At 41.3% G+C, this 22358-nt stretch overlaps 1 protein-coding gene across 1 annotated transcript in view; it reads left to right on the top strand.

Moving 5' to 3' along the window:
* CCDC22 (coiled-coil domain containing 22) overlaps nt 1-22358 on the top strand; it is a 645106-nt gene that overhangs the window by 482292 nt on the left and 140456 nt on the right. Inside the window, exon 15 of the mRNA XM_044080125.1 lies at nt 4004-4063. Within this exon, the coding sequence (XP_043936060.1) occupies nt 4004-4063 (60 nt within the window). The remainder of the gene's footprint in view (nt 1-4003; nt 4064-22358) is intronic.

Raw genomic sequence — 22358 nt, 5'->3', positions numbered from 1 at the left:
TTGGGTCGATGGGCTGGTTACAACCCATATGTAAAGAATACTGTAACACAGAAGAGAAGGACATCTATGGTTATGGTAAGATTTTATACAACTATTCTTTCCATTTTGATCATCCAAAAAGCTTCACAAAAGATAAACAGCTCTTTTTCCCTAGCCAGGAGAGGTCATAAGATTTCAAAGATTATCAAAGTGGTTGTCAGACATACACTGTTACGCTTTTGTAGCTCATACCTTGGCCACATGGCCAAAAGTGTACTGTGTTGGAGCTGAGACTGTAACTAATGCCTTTTTATGCAATTTGCCATTAGAAGACATAGCTGTAACATTGTCATCTTTGCATACCTTTGCCAAACATTATAGTCTTGAGTTCTCTCTGGAGCTAGGCTTCTTTTGTAGCAACCATCCTAAAAGGCTTGTTGGCTTAGGCCACCCTAAGTAAGCTGAGTACTCAGTCCACTGGTTTCCAATAGCTGGAAAGTACCAAAGAAATGCATAAGTTATGTGATCTCTTTCAGGACACTGTAATGATCCATCCACTCCTCCCCTGAAATTTTCATTATCAAAGTGTTTTTCAATGAGGTAGTGTTTCACCTTTTTTCTACTAGGTTGCATGCTCACATGATCTTTGTAGAATAAGGTTGCTGTCTATTACTTGATCTGGAGAGTGCCTGCAGTGCAAGGGATTATGAGCAGGGGAAGAGTTTGTGAGAAGTTTATTGCCAGGCAAAATATACAGTAGAGGCCAACAGTGAAATGGTCTCTGGTGTCCAGAAAGAGACCAGATAAATTGAATATTCTGGTTTGTGCATAACTTTTTCCCTGTATTCTTTCTCGGGCTGATTAGTTCTGCTATTCTCACCATGGAAAAATCCTCCTCAGAATGCAGTGGCACATACCACTAAATATGTGGCTGTCTTTGGGTTCTTTTGGAAAGGGAAGAGGACTCTTGGGCTATTCTTGAAAAAGTAATTTGGTCCTCAGTGCACACTTTCAATGAGCACTGTAAAACGGAGTCTTTTTTTCAGATCCATAACTAGACTAGATTTGCTAGATCTGTTCTCCAGGGTCATCTGGACTCTGGCTGTGCTTCCTCCACCGTTTTTATTTAAGCATTGGTAATCATCCTATATAGCTTTATGTTATTGCAACAGTGATCTAATGATGAACATAGTACAGTTGTACAGTTTAATGGATTACTGTTGCAGTACTAAAAGCTCCCTTTCCCCTTAGTTTTTTTTGCTCTTTACCCTTGCCTAGGGTGGGTTTCCAATCACCTTTATTCCATTTACTCCATTTTTCTGACATTAAAATAATATAATGGCCTGCCTTGCCAGAAAAAGTGAAGCTGAAGAAGTGCCGACTCACCATCTAGGTATTAGTTGTGGTGAACCCCAGAACACAGGAAACATAGGTATAACCTATTTGCAACTGGAAGGTTGGAGCTAGGAGGAGATACCCCTTTGTGGAGCTGGTATTAGTTATAGCCATCATTTAATGTTGATTGGAATTCCTCTGTTTCAGTAGGAATGGTCAGGTTTGAAGCAAATTTCCCTTGAAAGATGGTCGTAATCTCTAGGAAAAAAGCTTAAAGAAAGTAAATGCTGAAGCCTATCCATTTTCTTTTTCAAATCATTTTTTATTAGAGCCAGATGAGTGCTGTCTGTTCCAGGTGGAGACCCAATGGACTTACAGGGACGCTGTCATTGATAGTGGAGACAGTCTTGGTCTCCCTCTAACCCAGCCTATACCTGGTGGTTCTAATTCTGTACCCCTGTTCAACCAATTTGATTTCCACGTCTGGAAAACTAACAATTTTGAATTTTGAGACTCTTCAGACTATTTCTAACAGCTATTCAGGGCCAGCTATTCACTTCTGAAAATAAGTTAACTTTGTTCAAGAAACTACATCTAGAGAACAGCTATTTGTTAAAAAACATTGCCAGCAATCATGTCCCTAGAGGGCTTAGGTTATGGAAATTCCCAAACAGGGTTCAGAAAGATTTGAATATCATAAGGAACTCCTGGATGTTTTCAACAAGGCTGGCTGTGATATTATGAAATTCATTGCAATGCTATACAGATGGACTTGTTGTCTAACGTACAGATTGACTTGTCTCGAGAGTTACACAGTTTGAACAATTCAATCACTAATTATATCCTGTTTGACCATTGTGAGACTAATTATTTTAATATTTTCAAGAAAATAGATAGTGTGTAATATTTTACAACAGAAAATCAACAAATTTGGAAGAGATGTGCCAGAATATAATAATGTTACAGGCTGTCCAACCCCCCTGGCATTCGAACTTGTATTAACAATAATACAAGTTCAGTAGTACTTTTACGTGGTGCTTATGTTCTTTTGGCTGATAAACACACAGGATTGTATAAATTAGCAGTTTGCGGTTATCCTGACTGTTGCTTTCTGTTTACTAATTTACTGAAGTCTGACTGCCAGGAGTCGGTCGCTGACTGTAATGTATTATAATGTCACTGTATTCAGAAGATGATCTCATCAACTTGCCACAATTCACCCATTATTTTTAGTCTGTGCTCTCCTTAAATAATAGAGTATGGATCCCAATTCAGGTGACTTTGCTGCACGGCCCATCCCTGCCACCTGGATACACTGATTTATCCAGTTTCCCCCTTACCACGGTGTCCTTCACTTCCAGTCTGTATGTTGTTAGTGAACTTGTATTCATTATAGTATCTTTAGTTTATTTTTATCAGGTTGATTGGTTTTACTGCCAAGCTGCTTATTGTAAGTGCTGTGTATTCACTGTAGCAGTCCTTCATTCATTTTTAGCGGAGTTATCCCAGGTAAACTAGACTAGGCATCTGGACAACTGGCCAGCCAGTAGCTTATTGACCCATGGTTGTTGACCAGTAGGGGTTTGTGGACCCCCTCCCACCATTAGCATGAGTCCCAGGCATAGGTCAGTGTAGACTGGGTCCTCAGTCCATTAGCCAGGAATATACCCATCCCATTTTTGACAACATTAGTTAATGTTACCAAAACACTAAGAAACCATTTTTTTCACACGTGAGCGGCTAGTTCTGATGTGGTCTGGATCCCCGTATCTTGGAGGATACCATATACCACAATTTTATTTGTACATACATATGCACATACATAAATACATTTTGTTAACTGGTGTAGAGCACTGATCCCATTAGACCAATTTCAGTCTCTGCCCAGAATGTAAACACACATCAGGTGAAAAAATAAAATTATTTAATAAAAGAGCACACTAAATAGAAAGGTATAGTTAGTATACAATAGAAAAAATGTTTTTAAGAATGTCAGCAGAGACCACTGTGTACAATGTATACATCAGTTAGAGTAGCAACATGTTAGGAGTTAAAAGGACACTTGGTTGATCTGCAGTACTCTTCCCCCTGATAGTTGCTGGTTAGTGACCCCATTTACTTTTGGGTGCACTCTGTTGATATAGCTTTCAAATTCAACTGGGAGGACTGGGCTTGACTTACTGTATTTTGTACTTGAGGCAGAAACACCCAGCTTGTTTTTTGGAGGTGGGAGAAACCCCACACAAACACTGAGAGAATGCAGACACACTGCACATTTCAGTGACTGGAGATCAGTATCAAACACTGGACTTTTTTTTTTTGAGAGTCCGTTTGGCAAAGACTTTAATCATTATACCACCATGTACTCCCCTGTACAGTTTGTTCCTCGATTTTTTTATTCTCCTTTCTAAGGATATTTTTAGTTTGGGAATAATTCTTGTGGCTTGTTGCCTTCAGACTTTGTGACCATGACTGAGTTAGCAGGTGGGCCTACATTTTTTTTTTTTGGTTAATGGTTGTCATACAAGGCCATCATTTGCATATATTTGTACACTTCCATACTAAAAGCATGCTGACCTACATGAAGGAGGCTGCAGCAGTGTTGAGCAGCATTCTGTATTCTCTAGTACTCTTTCTTTGATGTGCAAAAGCTAATGGTATTTACTTTTCTTAATTTCTGTCTGCACAGGATGCCAAAAGAGATGAAGCAGTACGGAAGGCTTACAAGTATTTAGCTGCCCTACATGAGGTATGTATTTTGCATACTGTCTAGCTTTTTTTTTTTTTTCTGTTGACCTTTCTGTGCTTATTTACACATTGTCTGTCAGAGGTTGGTCATTATTAATCTCATGGCCATTTAAAATACTTGCTTTGTAGGTCTCCTGTGACATGCTGCAAGTGCTAAGAGCTCCTGCTTGGAGCTGAAGTATGGGAGTCTGGGTAATGTACGTTAGCTTGTGCTCTTTTTGTAGTAGTAGTAGTAGTGCATAGGGGAACCACTGGCAAACTTTTTAATGTCTTTGAAGACTTGAGTTGGTACCACAGGACTTGGAGGATGAACAAGGGTCTCATGGAGAACTGGGCAGCTGCAGACCCCGTCTTTCTTCGGAAACTGGAAGGTTATGGGAAGGATTATGTGCAGCATGTTGATGATAATTTTCTAAATGATATTTCTATTTTCTAAATGATATTTCTTTTACAGAATGACATCAATATGGACTAATGTAGTCAGTGCCATGCTAGCCCATTATGCAGGTTTATTACTGAGTCACCAGTGAAGTGTGCCAGAGTAACTCTGTGTGGAAATTTGAGAATGAAGCCCAAATCAGTGGTTTGGATTGGAAAGTGGCTGACTCATTTGAGGCGAAAGTAATAGAGGTGGGAGATATCCAGTGAAATGTTGGTGATATCCAGTGAAATGTTGGTGACAACTTGGTTGCCTCATGGTTGATCATTGGAACCAGTCCTTCTTAACATGGTTTTGTCAGATATCACATTAGGGTTTAGTAATAGTAGGTCAATGTCATAGGCTCATGCTAAGGACCATGATGAATGTCTTGAAATGTGGATTGGTTTGTGGTATACAGATATTATGGAAGTATTTTCAGCTATGCATTTTAATGAGGTGAATCTACTGATAACTTAAGAGATGATCATGAAGAAGATAGGGAAATTAACTAGTTGTTATAAGATGAGTTGTGCAGGATCACGTGGAAGTATGACAGGCCATCTATATGTTGGAGCTTGTATTTGGAGTAGATTAAATTCCTGTTGTACTGGGCAACTTAGTAAAGTTAACTGGTTCAGGCACCTAGGCAGTGAGACATTTCCCTGTGGTATATTTGACTGACGACACATGGCTGAAGTGACATTCCGCTGCAGAGAAATATGTCTGTTTGCAAATTCCCTGTGGGCAAAGAGAAGAATATGTTGCCATGCCCACATCTTTAATAACCAAATGCACAGGGGGAAAACAATGTCCATGGTCCCCAAGGGAACATGAGAAAGCATGCAATATGGCAGACTTCAGCAGCCTGCTGGTCAGAGGGTATGTCAGTGGCAGTAAACATGCAGTGCACAATGGTCAGTGTCTTTATAATTGGTGTGTGTGGACCACTACCCCCTTCACAGTGTCTAGGGAACATTACCTAAAATGCATACTGGAGCATAATTGTGACTACAGTAGCCTGCAGGATTTCATCCATGCTGTAGCACACTTCTACATGTTGTAGTTAGATAAGTATGTACCGTACACCAAGCACAACACTCATTACTTCTTCTGCCACCATGCATTTGGTTATTAAAGCTGTGAGCATGGCAGTGTGTGCTTCTCTTTGCCCAGAGGGAATTTGCAAACAACCATATTTCTCTGCAGCTGAATGTCACTTCAGCCATGTGTCCCAAGTCAAATGTACCACAGGGAAATGTCTCTCTGCCTAAGTGCCTGAACCCAAAGTTAACACATGGAACACTGTCTTTGTTTCTGTTGGCTATCCAGGGGAAGTGATAGTAAACTGGTAGGTAGATGCAAAACAGATTTGCCACAATGGTGAGTCAGATGTAGGGAGCTAAGGAGTACGTTCTAGAGAGTTTGATGTAGACAGTGTAGGCGAGAGAAATGTAAGAAGATGCGATATGGATGATATTCACCTAGTTTATTGGAGCGGGGTTTAGCAAAGCCTGGTATGTCAGAACACTTAATGGTCAGGACTGTGATTCAAAAAAAAAAAAAAAATGCTCCCCAACCAATAGGATGTTTTTTTGAGTATGGAATAGATGTGCAGGCAGTGCATGATTATACTCTGGAAGGTGGATAATTTAAGACCAGTTGGAGGGTATGGTGCTTAAGAGAGTGGACTATTGAGCATTGGAACACTTGGTAGTCATTTGGTAGATGAATGAGTGGTTTAGCAATTGGTTTCAGGAATGCTTTCAACTTGTCAAAGAATGAATGAGGCAGAGGTATGTGGCAGCTGTTTGGGAGGGGGATACTGCATTTCTCAGGCCGACTCCATATAGAAGAGAACTTACATTTAGTATGCTGACAATAGTCTTGTGACTGCTATGGTACCTAAGAAGAACTTAAATGTATATATAGTTTCTCTTCTGCTTTTTTCACTTTTGGGCTTATGGATCATATGTAACATAACTAGCGGCATTTTACGAGCCAAGTGCAGTGTTCTGTTTCTGCTATAGTAATTAGCAATGTTGCACTTTTGTACTCTTTAGGCAGGGCACATTCAGGTCACAGCACTGACCAAGTAGCACAACTGCAGCTTTGCTGGTACTAATGGCGTTGCTGTTAATATTTAGAAAACTAGGAAATGAGGATGGATTATTTAGGTAACCATGAAGAGTAATTAGGCTGCCATGAAGGCAGATGCCTGCAACTAAATGTTCTGTGTATACTTTGAGGATGACAAATCATTTCCTTCCCTTTTAGTGGCATGATAGCTTATAGAACAAAGAGGAGAAGTTTTTTACCATGGAGCCTGACATGTGCTTGCTAGGTTTGCAGCTAAAACTAAACAAGTAAGGCTTTGAGATTTAGGATCGAATATGTTTTCATAGTGTGGACCTAGCTTCGTCATTGGAAAATAAAAATGTGAGCCGGTTACTATAGATTTAAAAGTACTGCCAGAACTATGATGTGCTCTTCTGGCCACTGATAAACATGAAGGTGAGAAAGTTGTTGGTAGCGTGGAGCATACATATGTGTTTGAACCATATTAGGAGCTCCACTTCTGTATGCAGGCATTGTCTTCCCAAAACAAATACTTTTCCTGCTCCAGATTCATTGAAAACACACTGGAATCTATGAACTTGGATTGTCTCTTAACCCCGTGGCTGGTATCTGCCACTGGGGATGCTATTAGGTTTGCAAGGCAGTTCAGAGTGTATAAGGTATGCATTGCTGTAGTCATGACACAGGTATTACTTTTGGAAGGAGAGAATGAATTATCTGTAGTGTGTAGGTGACAAATACCAATGGAACCAGAGTTTATGGTACTCAAGTTTTGTTATGAAAAGTCACTACAACTGACTGCCTTGGAGCTGACAAAATGGCTTAAACTAAAGATTGCAACAGGAGAAAGCTAAAATCTCAGTACTGCAGAGCTAGCGATTAGTGCTGAAAATGAAATCTGAAATGGCTAATTTTCTGTTATGGCAGGAAAAGAGCATCTCCCTGATGTGGAGTTGATGAATATTGCTAGTGCTCCAAACAGAATTATTGTAAACGCGTAGATGTGATTTACAAGGCCAAAAAAAAAAAAAAAGAGAGATAAAACTTGTACGGGTATAGTGTGCATTATTTTGGACATCACATTCCCCCTTCCTCTATTTCCTTTTTCTTGGTTTTGCTAGTAAAACAGTAAACAGGGCACACAGCCAATCCAGTTAGTAAAAAACAAGCCAAGCTAGAGTTTTCACTGTGTGATACCTTAAAACCACTTGTAAAAGAGAATAATAGGATATATGCGAATGACCTGTTAAGGACATCAGGTGTTTCAGCTATATGGCAGTTCTGAATGCCCATGACTTTTTTCTTTTCAAGTCTGTTAATGGACAAATTCAGGCCAGACTTGAAAAGAAAAAAAGTCATGGGCATTCAGAACTGCCATATAGCTGAAACACCTGATGTCCTTAACAGGTCATTCGCATATATCCCATTATGCTCTTTTACAAGGGTTTTAATGCATCCCACAGTGAAAACTCTAGCTTGGCTAGGTTTTTCTTGTAGTTTTTTACTAATAGGGTTTGCTAGTACAGACACCCTGTATAACCATATAATTTTTTACATTATGTATTCTGCCTTACAACATGGTTTTGTCTACTTTCATTATTTGCTGACTTTTGCCTTTACTCTGCTATCTTTATTTCTTGAGTGTGAATCACATCCTTGTTCCTAAATGTTTGTGAACTGTGAAAGAACACTTTGTAAGACTTCAGTGTATACTAAAATAAGAATGGAGAGCATGTGAAATTTCATTGGTAAATATTACATTACAGGCTTTTGGGTATCACGAAATCGAAGAGGCTGAATGTCGAACAGCTTTAACGTCAGAAATGCCATTCATCGATGTTTTTTTGTGGAATCACAGTACAGTGAAGATTAGAAAATTTGCCATTTCCTCACTGTAGTGTGATCTCGGAGTTGGTACATATAGTTAGCAGGACATTTTCGACCTTTAAGCTGTTCGATCTAGAGTCTTTTCAATTTTATAATATAGACCCCAGACTTGTGCTTCTGCACTGCCGGATTTTATAATACAGACCCCAGACTTGTGCTTCTGCACTGCTGATGGAATGTAAGCAGAAGTGTGAAGAAACCAATCAGTTTGCCAGCTAGATTCATGATGAGTGAAACCATCCAGCAATATGCTATGCTGTCTTAATTTATAGATAGTATAGCATCTCTAACCAAGGATTCCCCGACATCTAATCTTAACTTTACCAAGCCACCATGTATCACCACATCCACTTTCAAACCTGTGCCTATATCCTGTATAAAAGTACACCTAAACAAACTCAAACCATGCTGTATTTTAGCTGACGACCTTCCACGTGAATATGTTAAAATAGCAGCAGACAACATTACTTACCCTATCTTAATCCTTATAAATAGGTCAGTCTACCATATTCCATCTCTCTGGAAAAAGTCACACATTATCCCACTGCACAAAGGAGGGAATTCAGCAGACATTACTAACTTTAAACCTATTATCCTCCCCTCTCCAAAATACTCGAAAAATGTATTCCTAAACAATTGCTAAACTATGTAATGCAGGAAGAACTCCTGTTCCCCACACAACACCACCATTCCCATTGTACTAAGACTGCACTTCTAACCTATATAGATACTGTCAGTAAAGGCAGAGATAATGGCAACTAGTCCTTTGTTATTTCTAGACTTGTCTAAAGCCTTTGGCACAGTCTGTCACAGCCAATTTCTACTTCAAATGCCCTCATTAGGTCTCTGTTAGCCCACCTTTCTGTGGTTTAAAAGCTATCTATTCAGTAGATATCAGTCAGTAAAATGACACTCCACCCTCTTTCCATACCTCCCAGTCACCACCGGTGTACCACAAGGCTCTCTGTTTGGTCCCCTCCTTTTTTTTAACATTCTCGCCAACACCCTGCACACATCCATACAGCAGGCCTACCTATTACTGTATGCAGATGACTTCACACTCATTTGCACATCTGTCAATGTGGCACACCTCCACAAAATTATTCAGGAAGCTTTGACAGAAACTGAAACATGGCTTTGTAACTCACAACTCATGTTGAATCCTAAAACAACCAAACTACTACTTTTTTCCCCCAAATCCCTTTCCCATGAAAAAAAAAATAACATCCTCTCTCTTGGTAATACAACCATTGAAGTCACTTCTTATAGCAAATTGTTAGGGATGGAAGCAGATGATGATCTTAAATTTGACCTGCTTATACAAAATTACATAAGAAGAACTCATCAAAAACCAGGGATGCTTTATAGAGCCAACTTTCTCACTAATGCAACTAAAGCTACACTTGCCACTACTTATCTCCTCCTCACACTTGGTGCTTCCATCCTTACTAACCTTCAGGCATCACAAAAATCAGAACTTGAACAGTGTTATAACGAATAGCACTAAAAACCTAAATTGGTTAAAACTACCCCATCAACTAGCATATGCATAGCTTCTTACCACCTATAAAATTATGCAGAATCCAAGTCCAGCAGTAAGTAACATTCTACACAACTATGATCTTCATGTTTCACTGTTGCAGTCATCACATTTGGGTTATCTGCTTGCAGTAGCCCTCAGTCAGCCTGAGTAACAAAGTCTTGGGTCCTGCGTCGGTTGCTGTCTCTTCTTCCGTGACGTCAGGTCATCAAGGGTATAAAACATGCAGCCGACGCCATTACATCAGTCTTTCTTGCCATACGGTGCCCAAAGCAGAAGCAGTTCGCAAGTACTGGTCAGCCAACTCCTGAAATTTTCATTTTCAAGTTTTAGAACCGAAGTCTTCAACTAAAAACTAAGTACCCCGTTGGGGAAACTTTTTCTTGCTCTTAACCGATGTCAGTAAAAGTAAATAATTGCATTACTTGTGGAAAGCAAATACCTCATAAAGGTTTTCATTCGCACTGTATTCCTTACCTAGGCCCTGACCATGACGTACCTTACTGTCGGTTTTGTGCCTTATTTAAACCACAAACTATCCGTCGTCGGTATTTTTGCTTCTAAATATTTTGGTGCTCAGTTCAACTATCCTGGTATGTCTTCGGTAAGCCATCCGACTACCGACATTCCGAAAAAACGCAACAATAAAGACAGAGACAGGCTGCCTAGGTCCAAAGCTGCCAACGACACTTCTCCTAAGCCAGTCACCAGTTTGCCAGTACTCAGTGAGGTGTTTTTGCAGCTCCTGATACCTGCTACTTCAGATTCACAGACCTCTACTGAGACCCATTCGGAGTCCAGTATGCCATGAGATACTTCAACTGTGGAACCTGCGGATGTCTCTACCTTGAATGAGTCCGGAGCTGCTGTGCAGGCACCGGCTTCTGAGGGTGTATTCAGGCCCTACTGACTTGCGTAACCAACGCCATCTTCTTCAAGGCCTAAATCTTGAACCATGCCTAGAAAACTGACGCCCAGACCGCATGGTCAGGCCTCTATGCCTAAAAAGCAAATGATAAGAATGGCTGAAGACCTTATTACTTTAATTAGGGGAAGCCAACCTTCCCCCTCCTAGGACTGAGTTTGCTTATGATACTTCTGACCAGGATTCTGAATCTTCTGTTTCCTCTGATGACCAGGCTTTACCCTTATCTACCTATATTGTCTAACTTTGTTTTTAAATTTTAATCTTGTAATGCCTATTGCTGTATAAACTTGTAATAATCCATTGGAGCTTTTCTCCCCGGGCCTCTACTGAAAATGGACATATATCCAGTTGGACTAGCCTGGTCAACAAATGTAAAATAAAATAATAAATAAAATAAATGAGGATTCTGATGCTGAGGACTCTATTCCCTCTGCTTCTCCCCCAGAGGATTTCTCTTTTGGTGAAACCTTGCATACTCTCGGGGAGCATTTTTTGTTGGGAAAGTCAGGATTTCTCTGATTCTAAAAAGAGGCTTAGGGATTTCTTACTCCTGCCCCAGCACAGACCTTTAACCATATCTCCTGTACTAGACATTGTTGATGATGCCTTTTCGGAATCTAGCTTGGCCCCTGACTCTTTACCTCCTGCTCCCTGAAAACCTGATAGATATTACAGGGTCCCTGACTCTCACAAGTTCCTTTTTAAAAATCCTACTGCAGATCCTGAGACCATTTCACAGAGACCCAAGGGCATTAAAGCTACTACTGCCAAAAATCCTACCCCCTCTGATAGAGACTCCAGGGCGCTGGATAGATGGGGTAAGAAGGTATACACTTCTACAACTTTGGCCATTAGGGCCTTAAACTGCCAGTTTCATATGTTATTGCTTAAACAGAAAATGATGTTGATTCCTGATTGTGCTGAAAATAAGGATTTACAGGATTTACTGCATTCAGCTTAACAGGTTGGAAAACATACTTTGCAATGTGGTTTTGATTCACTGGAGGCATCTTGCACGGCTGATGTAACTGGGTCTGTACTTAGAAGGCATACTTGACTTAAGGAGCAATCCTTGCCAGATCATGTTAAAGCGGAATTACTGGATGCTCCCTTAAACCAGGACCACCTGTTTGGCAACAAGGCAGAAGTTCTTAAAAAGATGGAGGAAAAAGCTAAATCCATGCAAACTGTTAAAGATTTTTTACAAGTACAACCTCCAAGGTTTAGTAGGCATTGACCTTCCAAGAATTGGTCCTTTCCTGCCTCTTCCAGACCTTCTCGGTCCAAACCCAGATCCAGCAGAGTTCCCAGGCTTCAGTCCCAGGGTACGCACAGGATCAAGCAGTGGGGGGGCCTCCACTTGCAAATCTGGGAGTAATAAAACTCCCCCCTATGGTAAACTGTCTCAGTGACTTCTTTTTAAAACTTCCAAGCACTTCTCAACCGTCTGCCCCTTTGGGGGGAAAGATTGCTCTTCATGCCAAGAACTGAGAACTCATTATCCAGGACAAATGGGCTTTAAATATTGTGTCCCAAGGATACAGATTTCACTTTCACACGTTACCAACACCAAGCGGATGGCCAGATCTACCCCAAAATCAGTGGGCAGAGGCCCAAAAGCAAGTCCTTTCTCTGTTAAGCATGGGGGCTATTCAGTTGGTACCAGAAGAGGAAAAGGGACAAGGTTTCTACTCGAGACTTTTCCTGGTACCCAGAAAAGACAATTCATGGCATCCTATCCTGGACCTGTCTAAACGCCTTTTTGGTGATTCCAGAATTCAAGATGCTAACTCTTCACCAGTTGCTCCCTATGCTAGGCAAAGACGCCTGGTTGGCAACACTAGATTTAAAGGAAGCATACCTGCACATCCCAATCGGGGAATCTTGCAGAAGATACCTACACTTCAAAGTAGGCTACATGCACTATCAGTTCTCTGCACTGCCCTTTGGCTTATCTACTGCGCCCAGGGTATTCACAAAGTGCCTAGCTCCAGTCATTACATTTTGCAGGCAAAGAAATATTCAAATATACCCTTACCTGGATGATTGTCTAATTCAAGCAGAAAGCCAGGACATACTTTTAAATCATCTGGCCTTTGTACAAAGGGTACGAACTTGTCTGGGGTACACCATAAACGAAAAGAAATCACACCTGGTACCCTGTCAACAAATTATATTCCTGGGAGCAAGCTTGAATACAACTTCCTAGATGGCTTTCCTCACGCCAGAGAAACAAATTCATTTGACGACCTACTTCAAACAAGTGGCCACAAAAACCCTGCTATCTGCAAGGCAAATACTACAAGCCTTGGGATTCATGGCCTATTGCACCCTTCTAATTCCATATGCAAGACTGCATATGAGGAAACTACAATGGTATCTAAAAAGCCTATGGTGTCAACATTCTCAGGATTTAGAAGCAGTGATTCCTATCATACCTTGCCTATGCCTAGCAGAGGCCTGCCACCAAAACAAGGGACTACCATTCACACTACCCTCTGCCACCCAAACCCTGACAACAGACGCATCAGACTATGCATGGGGGCTCACCTGGCAGGGAAGTGCATTCAGGGCAAATGGAACCTAAGTCAAATGCACCTGCATAGCAATCAAAAAGAACTGTTAGCTGTACAGAATGATCTGACAGCCTTCAAGGACCACATTCTTCCAGGACAATTAATGGTAAAGACGGACAATGCCACTGTTATGTGGTACATAAACAAGCAGGGGGGTGCCCATTCTTACCCCCCTCTGCAGACTAGCCATGGCATTGTGGAACACAACCTTGAGCTACCAAGTGCATCTACAAGCTCAATTCCTGCCAGGAAAACTAAATACACTGGCAGACGGACTAAGCAGGAACATCATGGACCCACACGATTGGAAACTGGAACCAAGGATTTTCAACATGTTGACAAGCAAATGGGGGAGCCCAGATATAGACCTGTTTGCCTCCCCACAGAACTATCAATTGGACAAATTTTGCACAAGGACTCCCCACAAAACAGGCATGGAAAGTGGATGCTCTGTCCTTCAGCTGGAAAAACATATCAGTTTATGCCTTTCCTCCTCTGCCTCTGCTCTCCAAAGTACTACTAAAGATCAAACAAGACAAACCAAGGACGATTTTGATTGCATCAGACTGGCCATGCCAACACTGGTATCCCCTCTTGCACAGTGTCACTGTTGGCCCCATGGCACAAGCCTCAGACTCCTACCCTGCTGTCTCAGCAGGAGAACCAGATTCTGCACCCTCAGCCTCAAACTCTCAACCTAGCAGCCTTGCTAATTTCCTCAGTAAATGAGCGATGGATATCATTTTAGAGGCAAGGAGGCCTAGTACTAGAAAATCTTATGCTGAAAAATGGAAAAGATTCTGTGCCTGGAACCAGTCTCAAGGGATGAGCACAGCAGCACCCAATTTACCTCAGATTTTACAATACTTAACTGAGATGCTTCACAAGGGCCTGTGTTTTTCCTACATCAAAATTCACGCCTCAGCCATTTCAGCTCATTATAACACAGAACCTCCCTTCTTCTCTCATCCATTGTTCAAGCAGTTCCTTAGAGGGGCCAGAAATTTAAGACCACCCAGGAGAGCTCCAACCCCAACCTGGGACCTTAACTTTGTATTGGAAAAACTCACTCTCCCTCCTTGCGAGCCAGCCGCTACTGCAGATTTAAAATTTCTTTCTTGGAAAACAGCTTTCCCTTTAGCAATCACCTCAGCTAGAAGGGTATCGGAATTATAGGCCCTTATGATTTTTGGCAGTGGAACCTTTCATCTTTCATGTGGACAGGGTGTCCCTCAGAACCAATCCCTCCTTCATGCCCAAGGTGGTATCCAGTGTGGCTCTTGATCAGTCCATTCATTTGGCAACCTTCTTTCCTAATCCGCAGAACAAAAGGGAATGGATACTGCACTCCTTAGATGTGCACAGACAACTTGGATTCTACTTGGACAGGACTAAACCTCAAAGGAAATCTGAACAACTGCTGGTGGCATTTGCTGCAGGGACAGAGGGGAAGGCTATTTCAAAGCAAACCATTTCTAAATGGATAGGCCATTGCATTTATTTCCGCTATAAGCATCATAGAAAACCTATCCCACAGGGGATCAGACCCCACTCAACCAGGGCTGCATCTACCTCTACAGCCTTTCTCAGAGGCGTCCCTACCAGGGACATCCTAGAAGCTGCTACCTGGAGTTCTGTACATACTTTCACCAAACATTACCATTTGCCAATTTTCTTTAAGTCCAGAGCTGGCTTTGCCACTGCAGTCTTGCTGGTCCTAATGCTATCTAAATTCCTCCTCATATCCTTCGCTTTGGGAATCTACCCAAATGTGATGACTGCAACAGTGAAACACGAAGAACATAGTACAGTTGTGTACAATTACCATAAATGTAGATGTTCGAGTGTATTCACTGTTGTAGTCCAGGTTACCCTCCCTCCAGCCCCCTAACTTCTTTTGGCTATACCTCTACTCTCCTTTACTATGCTTAAAAGCTTTTTGGTGTATTTGCTTTTTTGTTGGAGGTATAACCTTGAATGTTTATATATATATATATATATATATATATATATATATATATATATATATATATATATATATATATATATATATATAAATTGCTCCCCATTAGGGGGGGTGCCTGACATCTGGGGCAAGAAAAACTGATGTAATGGTGGCTGCTGCATGTTTTGTACCCCTGACGTCACGGAAGAAGAGACAACAACCAACGCAGGACCCAAGGCTTTTGTTAATCGGGCTGACTGAGGGCTACTGTAAGCAGATAACCCAAATGTGATAACTGCAACAGTGAATACACTTGAACATCTACATTTATGGTAAGTGTACACAACTGTACTTTCCTAGTCCGTCATTACGATCCGTTGACCAGAAGCTTCTTCTTTCCACAAACCTCTCATATCTGCTGGGCTGTACTTGTACCATGTTACTAAGGCCTGGAACTCCTTATCTGTATCAGTCAGGACAGTACCCTCCCTCCCATCCTTCAAAGCCATTATTTAAGACTTCCAAACCAAAAAAACTGTTTCTGTTCTTGTTCAGCACCAGGATAAACAGTCTAAATATGAACTAATACCTAGTCATACCTTATATTTTCTTACCCTCCCTTCTTCACTCACTTTCTTCCTTGTACCAGTTTCTTTTCCCTGGGTTTTTATACTGTAAGCCTGCTTTTCTCTCACTTTGTATTTCAGTTCCTGTTTGTATTACGCTAACTTATCTTAAATTTCTCTATAAACTGGCTAAAATTTCTCTGCCTATTAAATCACCGTCATACAACTTGTATCTATTCTTAACCAATGTTTTCATATTATGTCTAATTTGGTATAATTATTTAAACTGTATTTGTTGTTTTGTATTATTTTTAAAGACTGTAAAGTCATTATTTTTTAAATGTTTTGTAATACTGTGGAGCTTTTCTCCCCAGTCTTCCTTTGAAAGTAGGCTCGACCCAGTTGGACTTTCCTGATAATCGAATGCCAAATAAATAAATACACATTTGTTGTCTGTTGCCCATTAGTGTTAAGATCAGTTAAGATTGTAAACCGTGCTGCAGCACTGGCATCCTGCTGGGACAGAGGTGGGAACATCTTCTCCGTTGTGGACCATGTCATCAAACCACAGTGATGGAGTCCCATGCACAATGTAGGCATTTAAAAAAAAAACATGATGCTAGCCATTTCTTTAATAACAAAATATCACATATTAACTGATAGTCGGCTTTTCTCTTCCTAAACATATCCTGAAACTTCAGCAGACTGATATTACTACAAAAATTAATTTTAATACACTTCTTTAAATTTCATGATATCCAAGTAACCAAACATAAAAAGCTATTAAGTATGAATACGATAAGCTGTCAAATATGTATGACATTTAAAAGTAGTGTCATTTAGTCTGATTTAGTCCTTTCTATTTTTTTGGCATCCAGCAGGACTTTAAGATGATACTACTTAGTGTCGCTTTGTATGCCTCCACATCACAGCCACAGTTCTGCTCTTTCCAAGATGTAAAATGTTATTTGTTTAATGATCACATGCTTAGTCATAGCATTTTCACAGCATTTTTAATAAATGCACACACATTAGTATATTCATGTAGTCAGTTTTTTAGTGGTTCTACCTATGTAAAATTCACTACACGATACACGTCCTAAGTGAACTGTGTTATAATTGTAGTGCCCACTTGTACGTATTTCTTTGTGTTTGCTAAACTCTCATACCATGGACTTGTTCAGTATAAACTGGTACTGTGAACGCATGCCAGATGCATAAGTAGTATGCATTTTATTACTTTTATTATTAGTTGGCACACTGATATTATTTCAGACTGCAAAGTAAGACTCCAGTTTGAATTCCTTTTATTGGTCATTTGTAACATGAGCTGTTTCACCTTGAGCAAGCAAGATTGCCTTGGTGCCTTTGCACTACTTGTCTGGTGGACTGTGAATCTAAACTGAAAATCAAAGTCATAGACTGAGACTTGTGTAGTCATTCCAAGCTTCATCATGATCCAGTTCACCAGCTTCATCCCACCATTGTGAGTACTTCATTAAGTGCATTCTCAGTTTGACCCTTGGAGTATCATATTGTCCAGAATTTTCTCTTCATCTCAAATTCCTTTATAAACTTACCATCATATTTATTCAGGCGAGACACCCGTAGTAACTTTTATATTTGTTTTTGTCTACTTCAAATGCAAACTAGTATATGTATTAGCTTTTTTTCTATGTATACAGGTTGAAAAATTCATAGAACCTAATTATTTGCTAATAGCAATATCTAAAAAAAAAAAAAAAAATAGTGAGCTGGATTCCACCATGTCAGCTATAAAAATGCAGTACTGTTTAAATACTGTGTTAACATCTTATTCAGTCAAGTTGATATCTCATATTAAATGTCTCAAAAGTGGAAAACGTTGCAGTATTTTTTCATGTATCAATTTGTACATCCATTGGCATTCACAAAAGGCTAAAACAGAGTTTGTATCACAAGGAGCATATTCATTTGTGAGATGATGCTGTTCTTGTGACCTTGGATGCTACATCACTATATATGGTCATTTTACAGGATGTAGGTTTCAGTAAATGTTGTAGTGCTGTGTATGCAAGTCAGAATTACATAATGAACAAACAAGTGTGTTTAATTTGTGAACATTTGTAAATGTTTTATTAAACAATGTTTTCTGTTCCAAGAAAGAAAACACTTTAAATCGATTAGTGAGGTGGTAGTAAGCATCTGCTGTAGCCCTCGATTGTGCAGGTTGTTATTACAGAAGAATTTGACATGGTTTGTTTTTGATTTTTGTATGTTTGTAGTGCCACCTTGGATTTCAGAGTGAGTAGTTTTTACTTTATAGAATGTAAGAATTGCTTGGAGAGTGGCAGTGCTGTGGAGAGACATATGAAGACCTGCCATGCAGTGGAGTCAACACTAATTCATTTCAAGCCAGAAGCACGAGTTGTTAAAAAGTGTAGGCAGAGTCCTGATGGGCAGAAGACATTAAACATGGTTACATTTTTAGAAAGGGCTAAAAGATCTGTCATTGGAAATTGCTCATTTCAGTTGCATTTTTTAATATCTCAAAACACAATGCCGTCTTAAGGATTGCATGTTGTGTGGCTGTACAGTACTGTACAGTTTGGCTGAGAGGGGGTTGTATACATTTATGTAGTAAGTCATATGAGCATTAGTCTTGAAACCTCTGGATGTTCATCGTGCATACAGCTGCAGTCATCACACTTGGGTTATCCTGCCGTCAGGCGGGTCCTCGGTCAGCCGAATTCCAAAGTCTAGGTCCGGCGTCGGTTGTCGTCGATTCTTCCCTGACGTCAGTGCGGCAGGGGTATAAAAGAGGCAGCCGACGCCATTTTCTTCAGTCTTTCTTGCCGCGCGGTGCCCGAAGCAGAAGCAGTTCGCAAGTGCCGGTCGGCCAGCTCCTGAGATTTACGTAAAGTATTTCAGCCGAAGTCTTCTTTAAAGCTAAGTACCCCGTTGGGGAAACTTTTCTTGCCTCAGACCGATGTCAGACAAAGTTAATAATTGCATTTCTTGTGGGAAGCAAATACCGCATAAGGATTTTCACTCTTACTGTATACCTTGCTTAGGGCCAGACCACGACGTCTCGGCCTGCCATTTTTGTGCTAGGTTTAACAAGTGCACTATTAAGCGCCGGGCGGAGTTCGCCCTTCATTATTTTGGCAAAAAATTTAATTATATCATGTCGTCGGATACACCGACGCCAGTTTTAGGCAAAAAACGCAAGGATAAGGACAGACATCCGAGGCCTGCACCGAGTACTGAGATCACACTTAGGCCGACTACCGGTTCTCCGGTTCTCAGTGAGGCGCCTACGCAGCCCCTGACTACCGATGAAATTATTTTACCGGCGACTTCAGTACCCAAGGTCGCAGGTTCCTCTGTCTCCATTCCCACTGCAGATACCGACGCCACTCTTGGCGGAGAAACGGAAAGTTTAGCGAGGCCTGCCATTTCTGAAGGCGTTTTCAGGCCTACCACCTTCTCTATTAAATCGTTCACTAAATCTAAAGCTCCAATGAAAATTAAAAAGCAGGGTCCTCAGACCCCCGACTTCAGTACCCAAGGTCGCAGGTTCCTCGGTCTCCATTCCCACTGCAGATACCGACGCCACTCTTGGCGGAGAAACGGAAAGTTTAGCGAGGCCTGCCATTTCTGAAGGCGTTTTCAGGCCTACCACCTTCTCTATTAAATCGTTCACTAAATCTAAAGCTCCAATGAAAATTAAAAAGCAGGGTCCTCAGACCCCCTCTCAAGGCCCCATGCCTAAAAAACAGATGCTTAAAATGGCTGAGGACTTGATTACACTCATCAGGGGTTCTCAGTCCCCCTCAGACAAAAGACCCAGGTTGGAGGAAGACCACCCTTCCTCAGACCAGGATTCTATTACCTCAGACCTTTCTGAGGACCAGGATTATGCCTATTCCCCATTTGAAGACTCTGATGCTGAAAAGTCTATTCCCTCGGTCCCCCCCCCCCCCCCGAGGACTACTCTTTTGGGGAAAACCTACATACATTGAGAGAACACTTCCACTGGGAAGGCCAAGATTACTCAGATTCCAAGAAAAGGCTCAGGGAATTTCTGCTGCTTCCCCAGCATAGGCCCCTGGCTATTCCTCCTGTCTTAGATATTTTGGATGATGTGTACGCAGAAGCCAGTCTTAATCCAGACTCTTTACCTCCTGCCCCTGTTAAACCAGACAGATATTACCGGGTTCCTGATTCTCACCAGTTCCTTTATAAAAGCCCTTCTGCTGACCCAGAAACTATTTCTCAGGGTCCCAAGGGGATTAAGGCCTCTACTGCTAAAAGCCCTTTACCTTCAGAGAGAGATTCCAGAGCATTAGAAAGGTGGGGGAAAAAGGTGTATACATCAGCCACTTTAACCATGAGGGCATTAAACTGTCAATTTCATATGTTAAAGTACCAGCAGTTCCTGCTGTCTCAGCTGAAAAGCAAAATGACACAAACAGAACAACTGGATTTGAAAGAGTTGCAGGATTTGTTACATGGAGCAGAACAAGTGGGGAAACATACCTTACAGTGTGGTTTTGATGCTTTAGAGGCCTCATGTACAGCTGCTGTCACGGGGTCTGTCATACGTAGACACACTTGGCTCAAAGAGCAAACCTTACCAGATCATGTCAAAGCAAAGTTATTAGATGCACCACTACAAAAAGATGTAGTGTTCGGTGTTAAAGCTGAGGAGGTACTAAAGAAAATGGAGGAAAAAGCAAAATCTATGCAAACAGTTAAAGATTTCTTGCAGGTGCAGCCTCCACGGTTCAGCAGAAACTGGCCTTCAAAAAATTGGTCCTTTCCAGCCACGGACAAACCCCAAAGGGGTAGATACAGACACCCAAGGGGTAGAGGACAACCTCAAGGATCTTACAGAGCTAGGCAGTGGCAAGCACCAGCCCCAAGAGGTGGAGAAGATAGGCCACAGTCATTTAGAAAACAGACGCAATGACTTTCCCCTATGCCTGCCAAACAAAGCTATAATGGCAGCACCTTTGGGCGGAAAACTGGCCTTATTTTCAAAAAACTGGCACATTGTTACAAAGGACAAATGGATTCTGGATATTATAGACGGAGGCTACAGGTTCCACTTTCACACCCTTCCAAAAATGAGAGGCATGCCAAACCTGCCACAAAATCAATGGGCAGAGGCACAAAAACAAATTTCCGCTCTCATGGATATGAAAGCAATACAAGAGGTACCTGCAAAAGAACAAGGTCAAGGTTTTTATTCAAGACTATTTCTGGTACCAAGGAAGGACAAAGACTGGAGACCCATCTTAGACCTATCTATTCTAAACACATATCTAGAGGTACCAAAATTCAAAATGCTCACATTACAGCAACTTCTTCCCATGCTGGGCAAGGAGTCTTGGCTGGTAACGTTGGACCTCAAGGAAGCATACCTGCATGTCCCTATCAGACAAGATTGCAGAAGATACCTTAGATTTCTTGCAGGTTCAACCCATTATCAATTCTCTGCATTGCCCTTTGGCTTATCTACTGGGCTCAGAGTGTTCACGAAATGCCTGGCATCAGTAATTGCTTTCTGCAGACAACGAGAACTACAAATCTACCCATATCTGGACGACTGCTGATCCAAGCGGACAGCAAGGACATTCTATTGCAGCATCTGGCGTTTGTAATAAAACTGTTAAACTGCCTGGGGTACACAGTGAACAAAAAGAAATCATACCCTCTCAACAGATAATTTTCCTGGGTGCCAGCTTAAATACAAAGGCCCAGATGGCTTACCTCACGCCAGACAAACAAGGGCAACTGTCTGAATACTTCAACAAAATGGCCACTTTAACCAGGCTAACTGCAAGGAAAATCCTGCAGGCTCTGGGGTTCATGGCATCTTGCATCCTACTAATACCATTTGCAAAGCTGCATATAAGGAAACTACAATGGTACCTCAAAAACTTATGGTCTCAACACAGCCACAGCTTGGAAACAATTTTACCACTCATTCCATGCCTTCAAAAGGAATTTTTGTGGTGGGCTCAAGCATGCCAAAGAAACACGGGTCTCCCTTTCTGTATACCACAAGCAAGTCAAATCATCACAACAGACGCCTCAGACTACGCCTGGGGAGCACACATGGCAGATCAGTGCATCCAAGGAAAATGGTCCCAAAAACAGATGCACCTACACATCAACCAAAAGGAGATGCTAGCTGTGCAAAATGCTCTTATGACCTTCAAGGACCTACTGCATCCGGGCCAGCTATTAATAACGACAGACAACACCACAGTCATGTGGTATATAAACAAACAGGGAGGGACGCATTCATACCCCCTGTGCAGGCAAGCTATGACCCTGTGGAACACAGCATTGGAATTTCAAGTTCAA

The sequence above is a fragment of the Protopterus annectens genome, chromosome 8.part0 (assembly GCF_019279795.1).
Source record: "Protopterus annectens isolate FY-2018-M chromosome 8.part0, PAN1.0, whole genome shotgun sequence".
Classification (NCBI taxonomy): domain Eukaryota; kingdom Metazoa; phylum Chordata; order Ceratodontiformes; family Protopteridae; genus Protopterus; species Protopterus annectens.
This window is presented reverse-complemented; position numbering and strand designations above follow the sequence as displayed.